The sequence below is a fragment of the Protobothrops mucrosquamatus genome, unplaced genomic scaffold, assembly GCF_001527695.2.
Source record: "Protobothrops mucrosquamatus isolate PMUCROS unplaced genomic scaffold, P.Mucros_1.0 scaffold743, whole genome shotgun sequence".
Lineage (NCBI taxonomy): Eukaryota > Metazoa > Chordata > Lepidosauria > Squamata > Viperidae > Protobothrops > Protobothrops mucrosquamatus.
The window spans coordinates 250745-268079 of record NW_015387014.1 but is presented as its reverse complement, the minus strand read 5'-3'; the positions used below and the strand labels follow the sequence as shown (position 1 = coordinate 268079).

At 36.0% G+C, this 17335-nt stretch overlaps 1 protein-coding gene across 1 annotated transcript in view; it reads right to left on the bottom strand.

Moving 5' to 3' along the window:
- TTC17 (tetratricopeptide repeat domain 17) overlaps window positions 1-17335 on the bottom strand; it is a 44957-nt gene that overhangs the window by 12499 nt on the left and 15123 nt on the right. Inside the window, exons 15-20 of the mRNA XM_015818463.1 lie at window positions 16537-16723; window positions 11292-11462; window positions 8032-8294; window positions 4538-4703; window positions 2902-3022; window positions 397-556 (exon numbers count right to left, since the gene is read on the bottom strand). Coding sequence (XP_015673949.1) covers window positions 397-556; window positions 2902-3022; window positions 4538-4703; window positions 8032-8294; window positions 11292-11462; window positions 16537-16723 — 1068 coding nt within the window. The remainder of the gene's footprint in view (window positions 1-396; window positions 557-2901; window positions 3023-4537; window positions 4704-8031; window positions 8295-11291; window positions 11463-16536; window positions 16724-17335) is intronic.

The following is a 17335-nucleotide window of genomic DNA, read 5'->3' as shown; positions in this document are numbered from 1 at the left end:
ATTTCCAAATCCGTGCATATAAAAAGCTTTAAGAATGCTTTAGTTCAATGATTAAGATTTACAAATCTGGAATCCTCAATTGAGGATTGAGAAATTGAACATTTCTCTAGAACAGCCATGTCAAACTCGCGATGTCACGTGACATATCGGGACAGTTTTGCCATTGCCGGCAATGGGGTGGGCGCGGCTTCCGGATGACGCGTTCGGCCCACGGGCCGGCAGTTTGACACCCCTGCTCTAGAAAAAGACTTATAGCTTGCCATCAGTTGAGCTTACTATGGATGTACTGAAACCAGCAACTCATGAATAAATCAAGTAATACCGATTTCAAGTGAGTCTGTTCCAAGCATGCTATTTTTAGGTCAATCCCAAGCCCATGTGAGAGCACAACCCTACCTCTTTCAGTTGACTCTCTCCCATGTAATGAAGACTGGCTCGATTGGCAACACCATGGAGATGATCCAATGTATGCATGCTGGAGGGCAGGTTGGCATTGCAGAGAGGCTCCATGGCGGGCTCTTGCAGGGGAGTGGCAAAATCAATGTGCTCTGTGATGCTACAAGAGACAAAGGATTGTTAAGATATTAAAGGAAACATATACATCTATATATCTAAATCAGTGGTTCTCAACCTTTTTAATGCCGCGACCCCCAACCGGTCGTAAGTCGAGGACTAAACCGGTCATAAGTCGAGGACTAAACCGGTTGTAAGTCGAGGACTACCCAACCGGTCGTAAGTCGAGGACTTTCCCTGCCCGGGAGTGCCGCGCATGCGTGGTTCTGCCCCCTGCGCCGGCCGAGGTATAGCTGGCAAGCGGCAGAGACGGAGCAGGCCGACCACCAGCTGGCCCAGCTCAAGGGAGGTAAGGCACCCACCGGAAAAGGGGAAAAAATGGCGGACAGCCTTGCTTGGCGACCCCCGTGAAATGGTCGATTGACCCCAAATGGGGTCGCGACCCATAGGTTGAGAACCGCTGATCTAAATCAATATATTGAACAAAATTGAAGCCAATTCTAACTGAGATTTATTTCAGAAGCTGTACACCTGACTCACATTTTGAAAAAGATTTTCTAATGTTTCTATCACATTGGAACATTCCCTTACCCAAAAAGGTTTATGTGAACAGCAGGTAGTTAACTCCAGTACTGTTTTTTTCTTACATCATTCTGAAATTATACTAGAGGGAGAAAGCAATAAAATGTTTTCCTATATGTGAATTGTTAAGGGGTTAGGGAAAGACTCCTGTACATGAGTTTGATTCTGTATGGTTTCTACTTCCTAAGCTAGCCTTGGGTTTTTCTGGTAATCGAATTTCCCCTTTAAATACCAAGTACACTGAATGCTGTTTAGTTATGGTCAGCTAAGTGTTGCTACAAAACAATGTCTGAATCCAAAAACATTGTACTTTTTAGCATAATGCTCTGCTTTCTAAAGTAGGATGGATTTCAAGTGGGTGAGCAAGAAGTTCCAGACAATACAGTCTGCTGGAGTACGACATCCTTGCTGCTCACTTATTATTGCATTATATTTATTAGGCTTTGATGCTTACTCCACAAATATCTAGCGTATTTTAGTAGACAGACATACCTGATTTAAAAACTGTATTCCACCAGAGGCAGCTTCATAAAATGGTTCTACAGATGCTATCTGGGGAATGTCATTTTTGCATTTACCCACCAAATTTAATGATAATATATACAAATGCTTACCTACAGATAAAACAAATTAAGAAAGCGAACAATAAATGCTAGTTGAGCAGGACATTATCTCCTCCCAATAGATGTAAGTTAAAAGAGGAAGGCACACATTTTTTGGATTCAGGGCAGCATTCCAAAAAGTGAATAATGCTGTACAAAGGCCCTCCTCCCCATGACTGCTAAATTATGGACAAACTCTGCATAGAGAAACACAAGCCAGTGCAGAATCAAAGATGATAAATCGTTGAAGTTAGCGAGCCTTCATATCCAAGAACTTCTGTATTGTTAGGTTTGAGATTTAGCCTACTGGGACTCAGAATCTCAACACACCTCCTGTTCCCCCTAGAGCTGAAATGTATAACTGAGTGACATCAGCATGTTGATAATACTTGGTTCCATGCTTAAAGATGCCTTAGTGACTTCATATTAAAATAGGACTGTGTCAATCCTGAGGCACTGGGCAATAATGGTAATATGTTAATTTTAGGCCAAAGTTATAAACCGATCACAGCCTGATACAGAAATAATGGTTTATTACAGCCAGTTCTTTCCTTTCCTAGTATTTTTTTCCCCCTGGAAATGCAGGGACAGGGTTTTGTTTTGTTTTTTCAGATCAACCAAGTGTTGATCCATTGGTTGTGACAGGAATGGACTAATTGGCTTGTCTGAGCCTATTGTGGGCTGAGAGAGTGATACCTCAGAGTGAGGTTTAAAGAAGCATCAAACATAAACCTAAACTATATTTTCTTGGATTGTCATGACCAATTCAAAATAGATGTGAAATTACAATTCCTATTGCATTTCATGTGCATCACCTTGCAAATTTTATAATCTCACTTGATATTTTTTGTCTCATTTGGAGAGATATTCCTGTAATTATTCAGACTTTGTTTTGGACATAACTTGATTAAATTATTGCTCACTCTTAACTTTCACTCATTTCTGAAGCCATTAAGAAATACGTCATGATATTCTGCAAGAGAGTACATAATGCTGGAGATGACATGTCTGATATTAGAACAAAGACACTCACAGAAGCTCAGACCTCTGTGGATTATTAGATCCAATAATAGCATTGTCAAAGTAAGTGCAGAATACAATACAGTCACAACTTGGTGTATCAGCCCATTAAGATGAATCTTTTAAGCTATACATATCTGTCCCACTTAACTGACCTAATTTTGTTTATAGAAAAAATACTCACTCAATATTTTTAGCAGAAACAGCTAGCCATGTGCTGGCTACAGTAGTAAGGTCCATCCTGCGGAACTTAATACACTCATCAGGACTTGGCCAACCCAAGCTGCGATAGTCTTTCTTTCTTCCTGCAAAGAAGCAAGCAAATCTTTTGAAAACAAGAAGAATCATTTCAATTTTTAACATTCTTTTTCTATAATGGGAATTTCAATTATTGGAATAGTATAGGCTATCTGATAGCATAGGTATTGACTTGGAACCTAAGGAATAAAAAAGCATTTTAAAAGGCTGTATTTTATGGATGTGCAAGAAACTAACATGTACTTTGCTCTATACTAAAAACAAACATCTTGTGCCTCAAAATGTCTTTGGACCGTCCTGGGAGGGACATGGTTCTGCTAAAATGGCATCAAAATAATTTAGATCAATCTAGGTTTCAGTTAAAGCAAATCTGTTCTAGTATTAAAAGGCAAAAAGGGCATAGCAAGGATGGTATTCCTCATCCCTCTTTCCCTTTCTCAGTAAGGTCTATGCACCAGCTTCCACATTTTATTCACATTTAATTTATACATCTGCCCATCTCACCAGAAGTGACTTTGGGTGGCATCAAACCATAATATAAAAACAGCCATTATAAAATTATGAACAATTATGATTAAAATTAACTAATATATAAGTATACTTTACTTGCCAATCTCTCCAGTGTTTTCTTCCTCTTACTATTCTGTCTCTACGCTACTGCCCCAATGGGCCTGTCCTCCCTTTCTGCAGTTATCTGGCATACTTGCCCTATCTCCTCACAGCTTCATGCCATGTTGGACATACTTGGTTTTTGACAGCAATTATGACTGGGATTGCTATCACTAAGCAATATGTTCATAAAACATGACCACATGTGACTGCATCATTTAACAATCCCAACAGTCCTGGTTGCCATCATAACACCAACATGCATGGATCATTAGGCAGGAAGAGGTGGAAATTCCAGGTATGGAGCAGGGAGGTGCCATGGGGGGAGGGAATGTCCCGGAAGAGCCAGAACAAGTTGGGGTGGAGCAACTTAAGACTCTCCCTGCTGGCTACCCCACAGATTTTGCTTGTGGAAAGTTGGCAGGAAAGGGCACAAATGCAATCATGTGACTGTGGCTCCCTGAGTCATCATAATTGTAAGCTGTAATTGTGAGACTGTTGGATGCTATGATGGCCAGAACTTTGAGGATCAGTTGTACATCCATTATACCAAAGCTCTGAAGCTGTCTTTTTTCAGTTAACTGCACAATTATCTGTTAAACCTGAAGAACTTCAGTTACTTTCATTTTGGTTTATTCTGTGGACATTATTTTTATTTTGGCTATTGGAAAAAGTTGCGCCATATCACACAAAAATAAACACTATGCTAGTTTCCTCCCAGGAGAGAATTTTGCTTTTTTTCTCTGATTGCAAGGTTACAAAGCTAGACACATATACTTGGCAAGCCCTTTGCATGTTCTGGGACATATCTATGAATGAGTATGCACAGAATTTTACTGCACAATGTGTACAGTAAGCTTTTATCACAACTTATTTAATGTGTGTATCAAGTGTATCCTACTATTCTGAAACAAATATTGGTCTTGTTTTTTTAAAAAAAGAAAGCATATTACCAGGTGGCCCAGGGGAAGGTATTTTTGGCCCACTGATTTCCAATGCCATTTGGTAAAGGTTTTCATTTTCTCCAGCTACTCCTTCCTCTCCAATTCTTGCAGCAGGTTCTTGTGGGTCTATATTTTCTGGTTTGTGTTTCTTTACACGTTTTACTTGAAATGTGATCTGTCAAATTAAAAGAAAAGGTGAAGGTAACAGAACTAAATATATTGCTGTGCTGATAAGAATGAAGAACTAAGCTGATTCCTTTCAGAATAAGTTGATTTTCAAGGGCAATTTCCAGACAGTTTCCTTTTTCTTGATAATTCTAGTCACTCTAATTCTGCTCACATCTTAATACATCAAATGTACAAACAGAAGCATATAACAATAATTTGTTTAGCTCAGAACTGAATAACACATTCAGCACTGAAGGCTCCTCAGAAAATTAATAGTGTAAAGGTTTGTAGGCAATAATTCTGTAGTATTAAAATAAATAGATTAGACTACTAGAAATTGCTAAAATTCCATATCTTTAGACCAAAATCTTATCACAACTAACAACTAATGTAAAGGGAGAAGTTTCCTGGTTTTGCTTTTGTATGCCCTACTACTTCTCTGCTGGCAATAGGCATTTGCAAAAAGCACACTTTGAAGGAGTAAGCACATGTCTGTGCATGGAAATATGGGAAGGAGCACATCAGGGAAGAGGTGAAACATGGCCCAGTTTAGTCCCATACAAGAAGATAATTTTTTAAAAATATTTTTTTTGGGGGGAAGGGCACTTTCTGTGATTATTTATTAATTAAATTTTTATGCCTTCTATCTCCCCTGTAAGGTGACTCTGGGCAGCTTACTGGTTATAAAATAAATATAAAAACAACTAAAATATTAAAACATTAAATTTACACAGTTTAAGATTTAAGGTTATTCTATGATGATGGGAAAAAAACCCCAGTTCATTATTGTCATTTTCTTTTTTTTTATATATAGAGATATTTTATTAGATTTTATAAGGATAAAGGGGAAGTGGGGTCAATGGGGGTATAACAAGGGGTGACAAACAAAAAAGGGTTAGACCAGGGGAAGGGATAGGTATAATAGTGGGGTTATCCCCACAATAAGTCAACGCCTTTAGCAAGTAAACCCGTCCGGGTATACATATTCAATCATAATAGTTAATATAAAATAACCATACTTAATATTACTAATATATTGCTAATTAATCATAATAACATTAACATATTGATGTATTACTTATTAGTTATAATTACTTGTTATTAAAATTACAAATAGAAAGGGGAAGAATTCATAAAATAAACATAGAATTTAAATACAAAATAACAATTATCCCATTAAATTCCATAAGCTTTTCTCATTCTATCGTGTTGCTATCCATTGGTAAAATTTATCCCATGTTTTAAAATAGATTGAGTCTTCTTTCTCTTTCATTTCTAAAGTTAATCTGTCCGTTTCAGCACATTCAAGTATTTTTATTATTATAATCTGGTCAGATGGTAGATTTTCATTTTTCCAGAATTGGGCAAATGCTATTCTCACAGCTGTTAATACATGTAAGATTAGATACTCATTCTCCTTTCCATAATTAGATCCTAATATTCCTAACAAACACAGTTCCGGTTTAAATTCTACCTTTATTTTCATCATTAAGTTATTCTATGATGATGGAAAAAAAACCCAGTTCATTATGGATGGGAAAAAAACCCAGTTCATTATGGTCATTTTCTCTTTGTTAATCTGTATTTATGGTCTGGCCAAAAGAACAAATTTCAATTTGACATTTGCATTATAATAGCTTCTTAAAACTGAAAAATAGCAATATTTTTTCCAAAGAAAAGGAAGGTGTATTGTGTGATGGTGATGATAATGATTTAAAGTATATTCACATTTTCTCCAAGTCATCCAGTGCCAAGAGCTATGATATTTCAAATAAATTGGCACTGATAAACTAAATTACTGAGAAGAAATGTAAGTGGAAAGTAGAGAGTAGCAAAGTAAATGGGGAAGTTAAAGTAGACAAATAGAGTTACAGAAAGATCGATGGGATGAAAAAAAAATCAAAAAAGTAGGAAAACTAGAAGTACTGAGAGCAAAAAGAGCTACAGGCAAATAAAAAAGGGTTTCTCTAAGTAGAGGGAGGCACAAAGTGGAGAAAGAGAAAAAATTGGAAAACGGTGGAAGAGGTCAAACAGAGATTTGTGAAAGATGGTGGCTAAAAGAGGGGAAACAAAATTAAAATGAAATATTTCAAATCTATCTTTTGTATAAGTTCTAAAAAAATGCAACAGTCTTGAAAATGTTTCGAATTGTCCATCTCTATTTTCACACACACACACACACACACACACACACACACACACACACACACACACACACACACACGTTAAAACAGACTCAGAAAAAATGATTTACAACCCATCCTCAAAGTTATGACCTTTGCCCATTCTCACTGTTATGTGATCCCAATTTAGGCCCAAACAACCAACTCACATTTACAACATTTGCAGTGTCTATGATTTGCAATTTTCCCACCTGTCTTCTGACAAGCAAAGTCAATTGGGGAAACTTGATTCAGTTAATAACCATGTGGTTCACTTAATGAGGGCACTAAAAATTGTTGTAAAATCTGGTCCAATCATGTTTAATGATTGTTTAATATCTGTATCAGCTAGTAACTAAAATTCCAGTCCAAATTATGGTTGTAAATCAAAAACAATCTATAATTTTTATTAAAGATTTTTTTAAAAGACAAAAGATAAAACCTAATACACACTTATATAAGAAAAAAAAGAAAATAAAATGAAGCTGAAAGTGCGAGGAAAGAAAAATAGAAAAGAAAAAAGATACAAAGTAACTTCTAATATTCTTTACAGCAGTTATAAGTACAACTATAAATTTACCTCTTACTCTGTAGTTTCTATAATCTGTCTTAATTATCAAAACCATAAATCATAAGTTTATCTTTTCTGTTTTATGCAGAAAATCCAAAAAGGGTTCCCAGTCAGCAATAAATGTAAATGTTGTCTTTTCTCTGAGCAAAGAGGTTAATTTGGCCATCTCAGCAAGTTTTATTATATTAACCAATGTTTCTTCCATTATGGGTAGTGTCAAACCTTTCCATATTTGTATATACAATAATCTTGCTGCAGTTATCATGTACATAACAAAGTTCCATGACTTTTTGTCCAATTGTTTATTCATCGATTACCCCCACCCCCAGCACCCTCTGATCACAATTGTATATTAATCTTTAAAATCCTATGCATCAGCGTATTTGAATCCAGACTTTTCTAGCATTTTTACACATCCACCAAACTTGATAAAATGTGCCTTCTTGTTGGTCACATTTTCAGTATAAATTTGAAGTGCCTTTATACGTTCTAGAGCATTTCTCTGGTGACATATACCAATGCTACATCATTTTATAAAGATTCTTTTTAAGATTATAATAGTGTAAATTTCAATCCTTTAGCCACATATTAAGAGTCCTTACCCATTCAGTTTCACCATCATCACCATCATCCTCTCCACAGTCTCCCAAACAGGAGCTGGCAAGTCCATCTTGAGAACCTTTCTTGAGTACACGGATCCCTTGCAAGTCCATCCGATGGCCTTTTACTTCCAGTGCCCCTTCAAAAGCTTCAAGGGGCCAAGAGTTTTCAAATTCATCCACTAATGCCAGCATCTCCTCAGACATCTGAGCATCTCCCAAGTTTTCTATTTCTTCTGAGTCATTGTTTTCTGCAATAACAGTACCTATGATAGGAGAATCAACAAAATTCATTACTCTGTTCAAAAGTTATTTTATGTTCAAGTCCTATGCTGAAGAAGTGTGACAATTCTGCCATTCCAAAACCAAATGATCAGTAGAAAAGCATGTCATACTCTTAATCAAAGCATCAATACTTATTTTTTAAGTAAGGCAATTTGCATTGTAAAAGGCTTTTCTTATCCTGAAAACTCAGTCTACTAAATAAATATTATTTCAATAAAAAGGCAAAACACAAAATAGTTCATTTTATAGTGATGAACATGTATGTGCTGAAGGCTGCAGTGGACTTTGAAGAAACAAGATAGAAAGGATATTGATGCTTTTGAATTTTGGCATTGGAGAAGACTGAAAATGCTATGGACTGTCGAGAAAACAAACAGACCAACCCAGAGTTCTCGCTCAAACAAAAATGACTGGGATCAAATTATCATACTTGGAACACATTATGAGAAGTTCTAACTCTCTGGAAAATGTTCTACTGCTGGGAGAGGGGGAAGGGAAAGAAGAGGATGATACCAAATAGCAAAGTGGATGGAATCAATTACAGCATGATAGGTATACTGTTGGAAGAACTGAAGGACCAATTTAGTGACAGATAATCATGGAGAAAATCTATGTCAGTGATGGCGAACCTTTTAGAGACCGAGTGCCCAAAACCCGCCTCCTGTCCCCGCTCCGCCTCCCATCCTGCCTGCTCTGCTTCCTGCCCCACCCACCCACAGGGCCATGCACCGCCTCCTACAGCAGATCACCCAGGTAGCCCTGCAGCGCCCAGGCAGCCATGCCCTCCGCCCACACTCCACAGCATCATCTGCACGCTATGAAGCGTGAGGGCGGAGTCTTGTCCCTGCTGCCTGGCTATGTCCTTGGCTGCGCTGCTCCATGCAGGCTGCGCCTGGGGGCGACTCTCCTCCAGGGGGGCTGCTGGTGAGGAGGGGGCCGTGGGGGGAGGTGGGGCTGGGGCGACAGCACACGTGCCCACAGAGAGGGCTCCGAGTGCCACCTCTGGCACGCGTGCCATAGGTTCGCCACCACTGATCTATGTGATCACTAGGAGCTGACACTGATTTGTTATCACTCACTCAATCAATTAATGCTCTAGAGCAGGGGTGTCAAACTGCCGGCCCACAAGCTGGATGCGTCATGATGAAATCGCGCCCATCCCATTGCTGGCAATGGAAAAAAAGTCGTGATATGTCACGTAACATTGCAAGTTTGACACTCCTGCTCTAGAGAAATATTAAGCTATTTCTCCCTGCTTTTGTTTAGAACCAATTGCATCCTCACAGAGAATATGCCAACATACATTCTAGTCAGTTCAGAATCCTTACGACATTATTTAAAAACAAAACAAAACCAAAGACACAATTTAAACAAATGTTGCCTGTGGCCATGCCTAGAAAACATTGACATAAGAAAGATCTAAAATTCCCATGGATGAAAATCATCTATTTTCCTGGACCGTTAAGAACAAATTATTTCCAATTCTCAAAACTTGTTTTGAAGCACTTTGCATAATACTGTTCTCCTGAGTATGTTTTTATATTCAACGTATTTCTGATATATTGCTACCAAGTTATTGGTTGCTAACTTGGAATACAAGTGTCAGTGTGTATGCATGTGTGTATGAAAGAGAGATTAACAGAGTTTTATCAACATACCATCTGAAGAGGTCAGCATGTAAAGTTTATTAAAATATATTCAGTTGCTTTTCAAGCTCTTGCTCTCTTGTGCAGGGGTTTCCATTTTATTTCCTAAAATATATCCACACTGAAATCACCCAAAAGGCAAAAATGTATCTGAAGCAGCTATACGCTTCTCTTTTAAAATTTAATGAAATATGTTTCCATTATGTGAAGAGAACAGTAATTCCAGAAACGGGAACACTTCAGTAAGATATAAAAGTGAAGGGGATTACACACCAGAATTGTTCACAGGAGATTTCCTACTGGCATAAAAAGGAAAGGATTTGTATGGACCTGCCATCTTCACTGAGGCCAAAGAGAACATTAAAGGCAGTGTGAACGGCTCAGTGTGAGCTGGCAGTTGCAGAAAGTGCATCTTGCTCATTTGTCTTGGTTGGCTAACGGGGAAGGGAATGGTGTAGGCAGTTTTTGGCTTCTGCAGTCAAGAAATGAGTGTGCTAAAATTAATGTGCCCTGCTCACCCATCAGTTCCTCTACTATCCTTGCTTTTCAGTTAAAAAACATTAATTCAGAAATATCTTTTTGATTTCATAATAAAACTAAATGTTACTCAGTTGCCTATTTAACTCTTTGGCTTTAGTTACAACCAGCTAAAGTAGAATGTATTCCAAATCAGTTAAGTATTTTACTGATTGGCATGGCTATGCAGTGCTTTAGATTTAGTCTCCAAAAGATGCTTCAGAACATGCTATCCTGGGAAGATAGACATCTTTTTTAATGACCTTATATCTGTGCTCCAATGCATTTTATAATCTACTAATGAAATGTCGCAAAACTCAAGTTTGTCCTGTACATAAACTGTTTTTAAAGTTCAGAATAACATACATCCTACTGCTCTACCATCACATAATCCCCTTGCATGTCTCTGCTTTAGATGAGACACTAGCTTAGTGGTTTGACCTACAATATGCAAATGTTTTAATGATTAAAAAATGTAAATAATTCAGTACAATTTGAAAAATGTTTGTAGTGTTCCTATTCATCCTAGTATGCAATCTAATTTTGACCAAAACTATGTATAGGTGTTCCAGAGGTACTCTGACAAATAGTCAGCAGTCTAGGTCTTTATGAATTTGAACTTAAATGAACCTTTTAGGACCTGGATCACCTGGTCAAGTTATTTTACATCAGAAGTAGAAAGTTTAACAGGATTTCTTACTAGCAATAATGTACAAATATTAAATGTATTTGCTGTATTTTCAAGTCACTAAAAATCTACTGCCAGACATAGTTGCCTTTGCCTAGTGGTTATATTGATTCTGAGTATTCACTCACTTTCTAAAGTCAAAGATGATGAATCCCTTGCTGAACCATGAACCTGATCTGTCAAATCATCTTCAGCAGCCGTTTTAAGAGTTTCTTCTATTAATATGATATCAGAATCCTGTGAGTTAAAGTACTTCTGCTTAGCATGGTTGTCATCTTGACTCTTCTCATGACAGTAACCTGTGAGAAATGCAGAGAAAAAGAGAGACTGTAGACATGATTCCCTCAGGGTAAACCACTTGCTACATCTCTTGAATAATTGATATACAGAAATTATTGATATACAGAAGTAAAAGGCCTAAAGGGAAGAATAACTATACACAATGCTGTGAGATTAATGGATGTCAACCTGCAATACTGTTTGGATAGATTCCTTGGTGGTTTAACATCTTTATCATGCTAAGAGCACAATGACAGCTTCCCATGGTATTGACATGATACCACAGAGTACCCAGGAAATCTTAAAAGGGAAAAGGCAAATATTTCTCCCTTCCTCCTTAATATTCATGACTGAACTCCATTACAAGTCACTTCAGCACTTCAGGAAGACTGTATACCCATCTCTGGAAAAACGGAAAATGTGGAAAACTTGAGATACCATATAAATTAGATAATACATTATGAAAAACGAAATTAAAAACAAGATCTGAGAGGCCTGGTGGCGCAGTGGTTAGAATGCATTACTACAGGCTACTTCTGCTGCCTCTCGGCTGCCAGCAGTTTGGCAGTTCCAGTCTCACCGACTCAAGGTTGACTCCGCATTCCACTCTTTCCGGGGCCAGTAAAAATGAGGGCCCAGATTGTTGGGGGCCATACGCTGACTCTGTAAACCTCTTAGAGAGGGCTGTAAAGCACTGCGAAGCGGTCTATAAGTCTAAGTGTTATTGTATGTGTCTTGTTTTAGACATCACATCAAATTAAATTAATAACAAATGCCTCCTCTCCCCCAAATTCCAGCTCTGCTTGCTAAAATGGTTGCCTACTGACTGCCTCATACAACAACTGCTCAAAGTTATAGCAGTGGTGGAAAAATAACTTTTGTAACTGAGGTATGCATTTACAGCATCTCACAGTCACATTAAACAACAGGCTCTTTCCATGAAGCAGTAAGTTCAGGGAATAATCCATTCTTTCTTTTTCTTGTGTAGAATGTCCATTACATTGTAAAGAAATTAAGGGAATTGTTTTAGCTTTGTAGAATGCTTAGCAAATCATAGAAGTTTTTTTTAAAAATGTAGCACCAGGAATAAAATGTAGAGATAGGAAACAAATTAGATGAGCTGCATATATCAACATCGCTGCAAAAGTGTACAAGTGCTTTTCATGTAAAGCAAGAATGTAAAAATATAGCATATATGAACTGAATCTAGGTTCATTCTTGTGGGGTTTTGTTAATAGACACTTGATAGTTTACAGTAGAATGAATGAATGACACCAGTAAAAAGAATGCATTTGAGATGTACTGTCTGATAAGCAGTACAAAATTATCACTTTGGAAACTGTAATACATTTCTGTTTAAACATACTTGTTTAAACAGCCAACAGTTGATTCAGGCTAACTAGGAAATCAAAGGTAGTCCAAAGGAAGCTACATAATACAGTGCTTTATGCCACAAATACTCCAACAGTGAAGGTTATTCAAAGCCCTTCCTTACATAGATTTTGTTATATTATAAATCTTAGAATTTGGGCTTACAGTATTTGATAGCGCAATAGATAAATCTCCCACTTCAATTTGTTTTATAGCCAAGCTCAGCTATTCTCTATTCCACAGAAATTGCCACATTTATGCTAGTAAGCAGGCACGCTAATCAACATTGATTCACAATGTTTTCAGCAGAGATTTAAATTTTACATGCCTGGTCTTCTGCTTGCATGGTGGGATTTCTCCTTCCTCTGCTTTACTCTTCTATCCCATTCCAATTCAGCTTTATCCACAATTTTAATAGAGCAAATACATGCTTCCTGATACTTTTTATTTTTTTAGTTATGAAACATTTCTTTTGAACTATATCAAAGCAACAGCAGCAACATACAAAAAAACCCAACATCTAAGCTTTTCATAAGGGCGTTCCTAGATGTCATACTTTATATTTCATAAATGTAATTTAAGCTGCACTGTAAATAAACCACGAAAAGAAAATTAGACCCAATATAGCACAAACGGGACATATGACCACAAACCTTTTCTCTGCTCCTCTAAGGATCTATTGGGATGGATAACAATATCATAATCTCTTTAAAACATCCTTTGGACCCTTAGTAATGGCTAAGCTGGCAACTTTATTAGTTACACCTATCTTTCTTCCTGCACCATTGGATATATAGCAGGATTTTTCTTTTTGTGATGTGGACAGAGTGATCAATAGTATGTTCTCAACATTACCTGAAAATGAGGCCCAACGTGGAAGATGGTTTTCTAAATTTAAATTATGAACATCATCAGCAGATAAGAAAGGCTACAAAATGCAATTTGCAAGGCTTCTCAGGTTATGTTGAAGCTATATATAGAACAGAATAGTAAGCAGTGTTGTGGCCTGAATTTTAATTAATGCTTCAAAAATCATCCAATGTCCTTTAAAAGACAGAATAAATACTGAATGGTGACAGCTTAAAGTTCTGTAATCTAAACTATAGTTTTAAAATCTTATTTCAAGTATTATTTTTTCTCACCATAATTTATTTTTCTGCAAAAATCAGCTGTACGAATAATTATTCACTTCTGACTTCCTAAATAAATATAGGTAGTAAATTCTTTATACAAATGAATTCTGACTGCTGATCATTAACATAAGCAACAAAAGCAGAAGCAAATTTATTACTTTACTAATTTATAATAAAAGTAAAGTTTTTAAATATGAATTATTTTATTCTTTCATAAAACAATTTTTTATAATGGGTTAGAATTTTTTAGTCAGGCTTTACTCCAACTAAAACCAATGTGACACAAGATTGTAATTATTAACTTGTTCTGTTCATTTCAGTAGAATAGAATTTTATCTGGAATGTAGCAATCTAGTATACTAATAAATTATATATGCTATTTTAAATACTGAAAATTTAAAACCTATATATGCTATTTTAAATACTGAAAATGGAAATTAGAAAACATTTATTAGTTTCAACTATGGTCCTAGGGTATATATTGATGTCACAATGAAATAAAGAGGGAGAAATACACTTCTTCAACAGTAATATTAATATTTTATACTTTTAGTTATTATTCAGTAACATGAAAAATACAGAATATTCTTTATGGCAAAATTCACTCTGTATATTTTCTTTAATTTTTAAGCATTATTTGCTTTAAAGTATTACAATATTTATCCTGCAGTATGAGATAATTTTTGAATATAAGTAATCCTTGACTTATAAACCTTCGTTCAGTGACTGTTCAAAATTATGACGGCACTGAAGGGATGTATGACGCCGGCAAAAAGTTCCTGCCAATGCAGTGCCCCTGCGGTCACAGAGCATATGAAAAGCAATAGGGGGAACAACTTATATTACCGAAGCTTCTAAATTTAAAACCTATTTGATTATTTATCTACAGTTATAGATAAATTATAAATTAGATCTGTTAAGTTATAAATCTACAGCTAGGTCTTGAATATTTATGAGGACCAAAATTATTAATAAAAGCCAGAAGCATAATTCACATGAAAACAAATCAGTCCAAAATTGGCAACGCTCCTATTAGAAGCATTATCTTAATACCTGTCCCTGCTGTTAAAAATACAAATAAAAACAGCTTAAAAAACAAAAAGAATGATATAGTTCTTAACACCCCAGGATTTATTTCAGTATGTGTTTAAAATATAACAATACGCTATTGCTTCCAAAATAGACAAGAAATATAGCACAAAAAAGGCACATATCCTAATAGTTATGCAGATTTTAACTGCAGAGTTCTTTGGCAGTTTTTAAATAGGGGTATCTGCATTTAGCAACCTGGAAATGGATGAAATATTAGGACCATAATTAAGAACCATAAGCGGTAAATACCCATATGATGTACTGTAGCGTTAAGTGTATTTTCTGTTTTTAGCCCAAAAACTGGAAATATTTTGATAACATTTAAAGTAATAAGAAAAGAAAGAGAAGAATAGAAATAGACACTTAATGGAGAAATGGAAGTATTATACAACTGGAGAAGAATAGGTAACTGTATATGCAAAGAAGTTCTTGTCCTGCTCCTTCAATCCTGAAACTTTTCAGTTTTAAAACCAGATTCTTAGATAGTCAGATTTTAAGTTCAGTACTTATCAAGAATAAAGAAATAAATCTGGATTTATTACTATTATCATTAAGACAATCAACTCCCAATGACATTGCAATCTGTCTTTGGTCCTTGAAAAATGTAATTTTATAATAAACTGGGCTCGAGTATATTATTTAAGAGGAATTAATAATAATATGCTTTCCACCATGCCTTTCACTCAAAAGTGAATGAATAGCTGTTTTTATTAAATGTGTGTGTGTGTGTGTGTGTGTGTGTGCGCGCGCGCGCGCGCGCATTTTTGGGATTAGGGCATGACATAAAAATTATAAAGCAATATATTAAGGAACAAGTATGCATGGAGACACATATATTTTAGATTTTTTACTGTTCGGTTTGGAAGCTAAAACTTCAAAATGTATTGCAGATGCCGAAGAATATGGTTTAATATATAATTTATATTTAATATATGACCATCTTCTAATCAACAAGAAAAAGACTGGACTTCTTTCTTTTTCCCTCTGTGTGAATGCTGCATGATATTACATGAATTCTAGCATCTGTTAAATAAATATGAAAACATTATAACAGTTCTAAATAGAGGCAATGTTCTGAAGAGAGTATTTAATATCTAGCATGATCTAAGCAGAAAATGTGCACAGACACTGAAATTGGAAGTAGCCAAGGTGAAAAAAGAGAGAGACAATTATTCTTAATAAGACTTAAATGAAAAAAAAAAATCCTCGGGAACTATTGTTATGCCTAACCCAGTATTTTTCAAACCTTAGCAATTTTATGACGAGTGGATTTCAACTTCCAGAATTTCTCCTTCCAGTCATTCTGTCTGGGGAATTCTGGGAGTTGAAGTCCACACATTTTAAAGTTGCTAAGTTGAGAAACACTAGGCAAACACAGTGACCCAAAAGAACTATAGAAACTATGGAAAAAATGTTACTGAGAGAAAATGTCTAATTTCTATAGGTAGAATTACATTGTTAGGATATTAATTTGGGAACATTTTCAACAGTAGCTTACCACTGCAGGTGGAAGACGTGATGTTGTACAGAAATGGATAGAACTGCAAACAACGGATCAGCTTCAGGTTCCTCTCACACTCCAGACATTTGGTGGCAATATCTAGAGCATTTCTGAAAACCTGTAAGGCCCCACTGACATTCTTCAAAGCCAAATAGGCATTTCCTAAGCTCAAAAAAGTCAGAGGCTAAAAGGAGAAAAACAAACTTTTCTCAGTATAGAAACATGGGAAGGGCAGAATTTCACTTGCATAGACTAATTATGTAGTTTTAGCTTTTTCAAAAGAGATTTAGGAACAACCTCCCCCCCCATCCCAATCTTTTAAAAACTTTTCTACTGCTAAGCGGTAAAAAGAACTGGAATTTTTACAGTAATTACTTTCCTGGGCATTCTTTTTTAAATAAAATAATTTAGGCTAGCTATATAAAATCTTATATGAACACAACTTTAATTTCAAATGAAGACCAAAAATATGGAGTGGCAAATTAATAGGATGAGAAGGAAACAAACAGATTCTCTGTACTACAGTGAGATTATACAAGCCATCTAGTTGTTATTGAATATATTTCTTGGATCCTAAGTACAGTTCATAAACCATCTTTAATTCTAATCCTTCCAGGGAATCTGAGACCTTCTGGACAACAAGGAAACAAGTCAAAATTAGAAAATAGCTACTTTCATCTTATGTATTTAAAATGTATTTTTCATAGTTTTCCTGGCTTATACAAGATAAGAAGTAACAGCCTAGTACAAAATAGTACAAAAACCTGCTTTTCAAAGTTTGAATAAAAGGAGTACT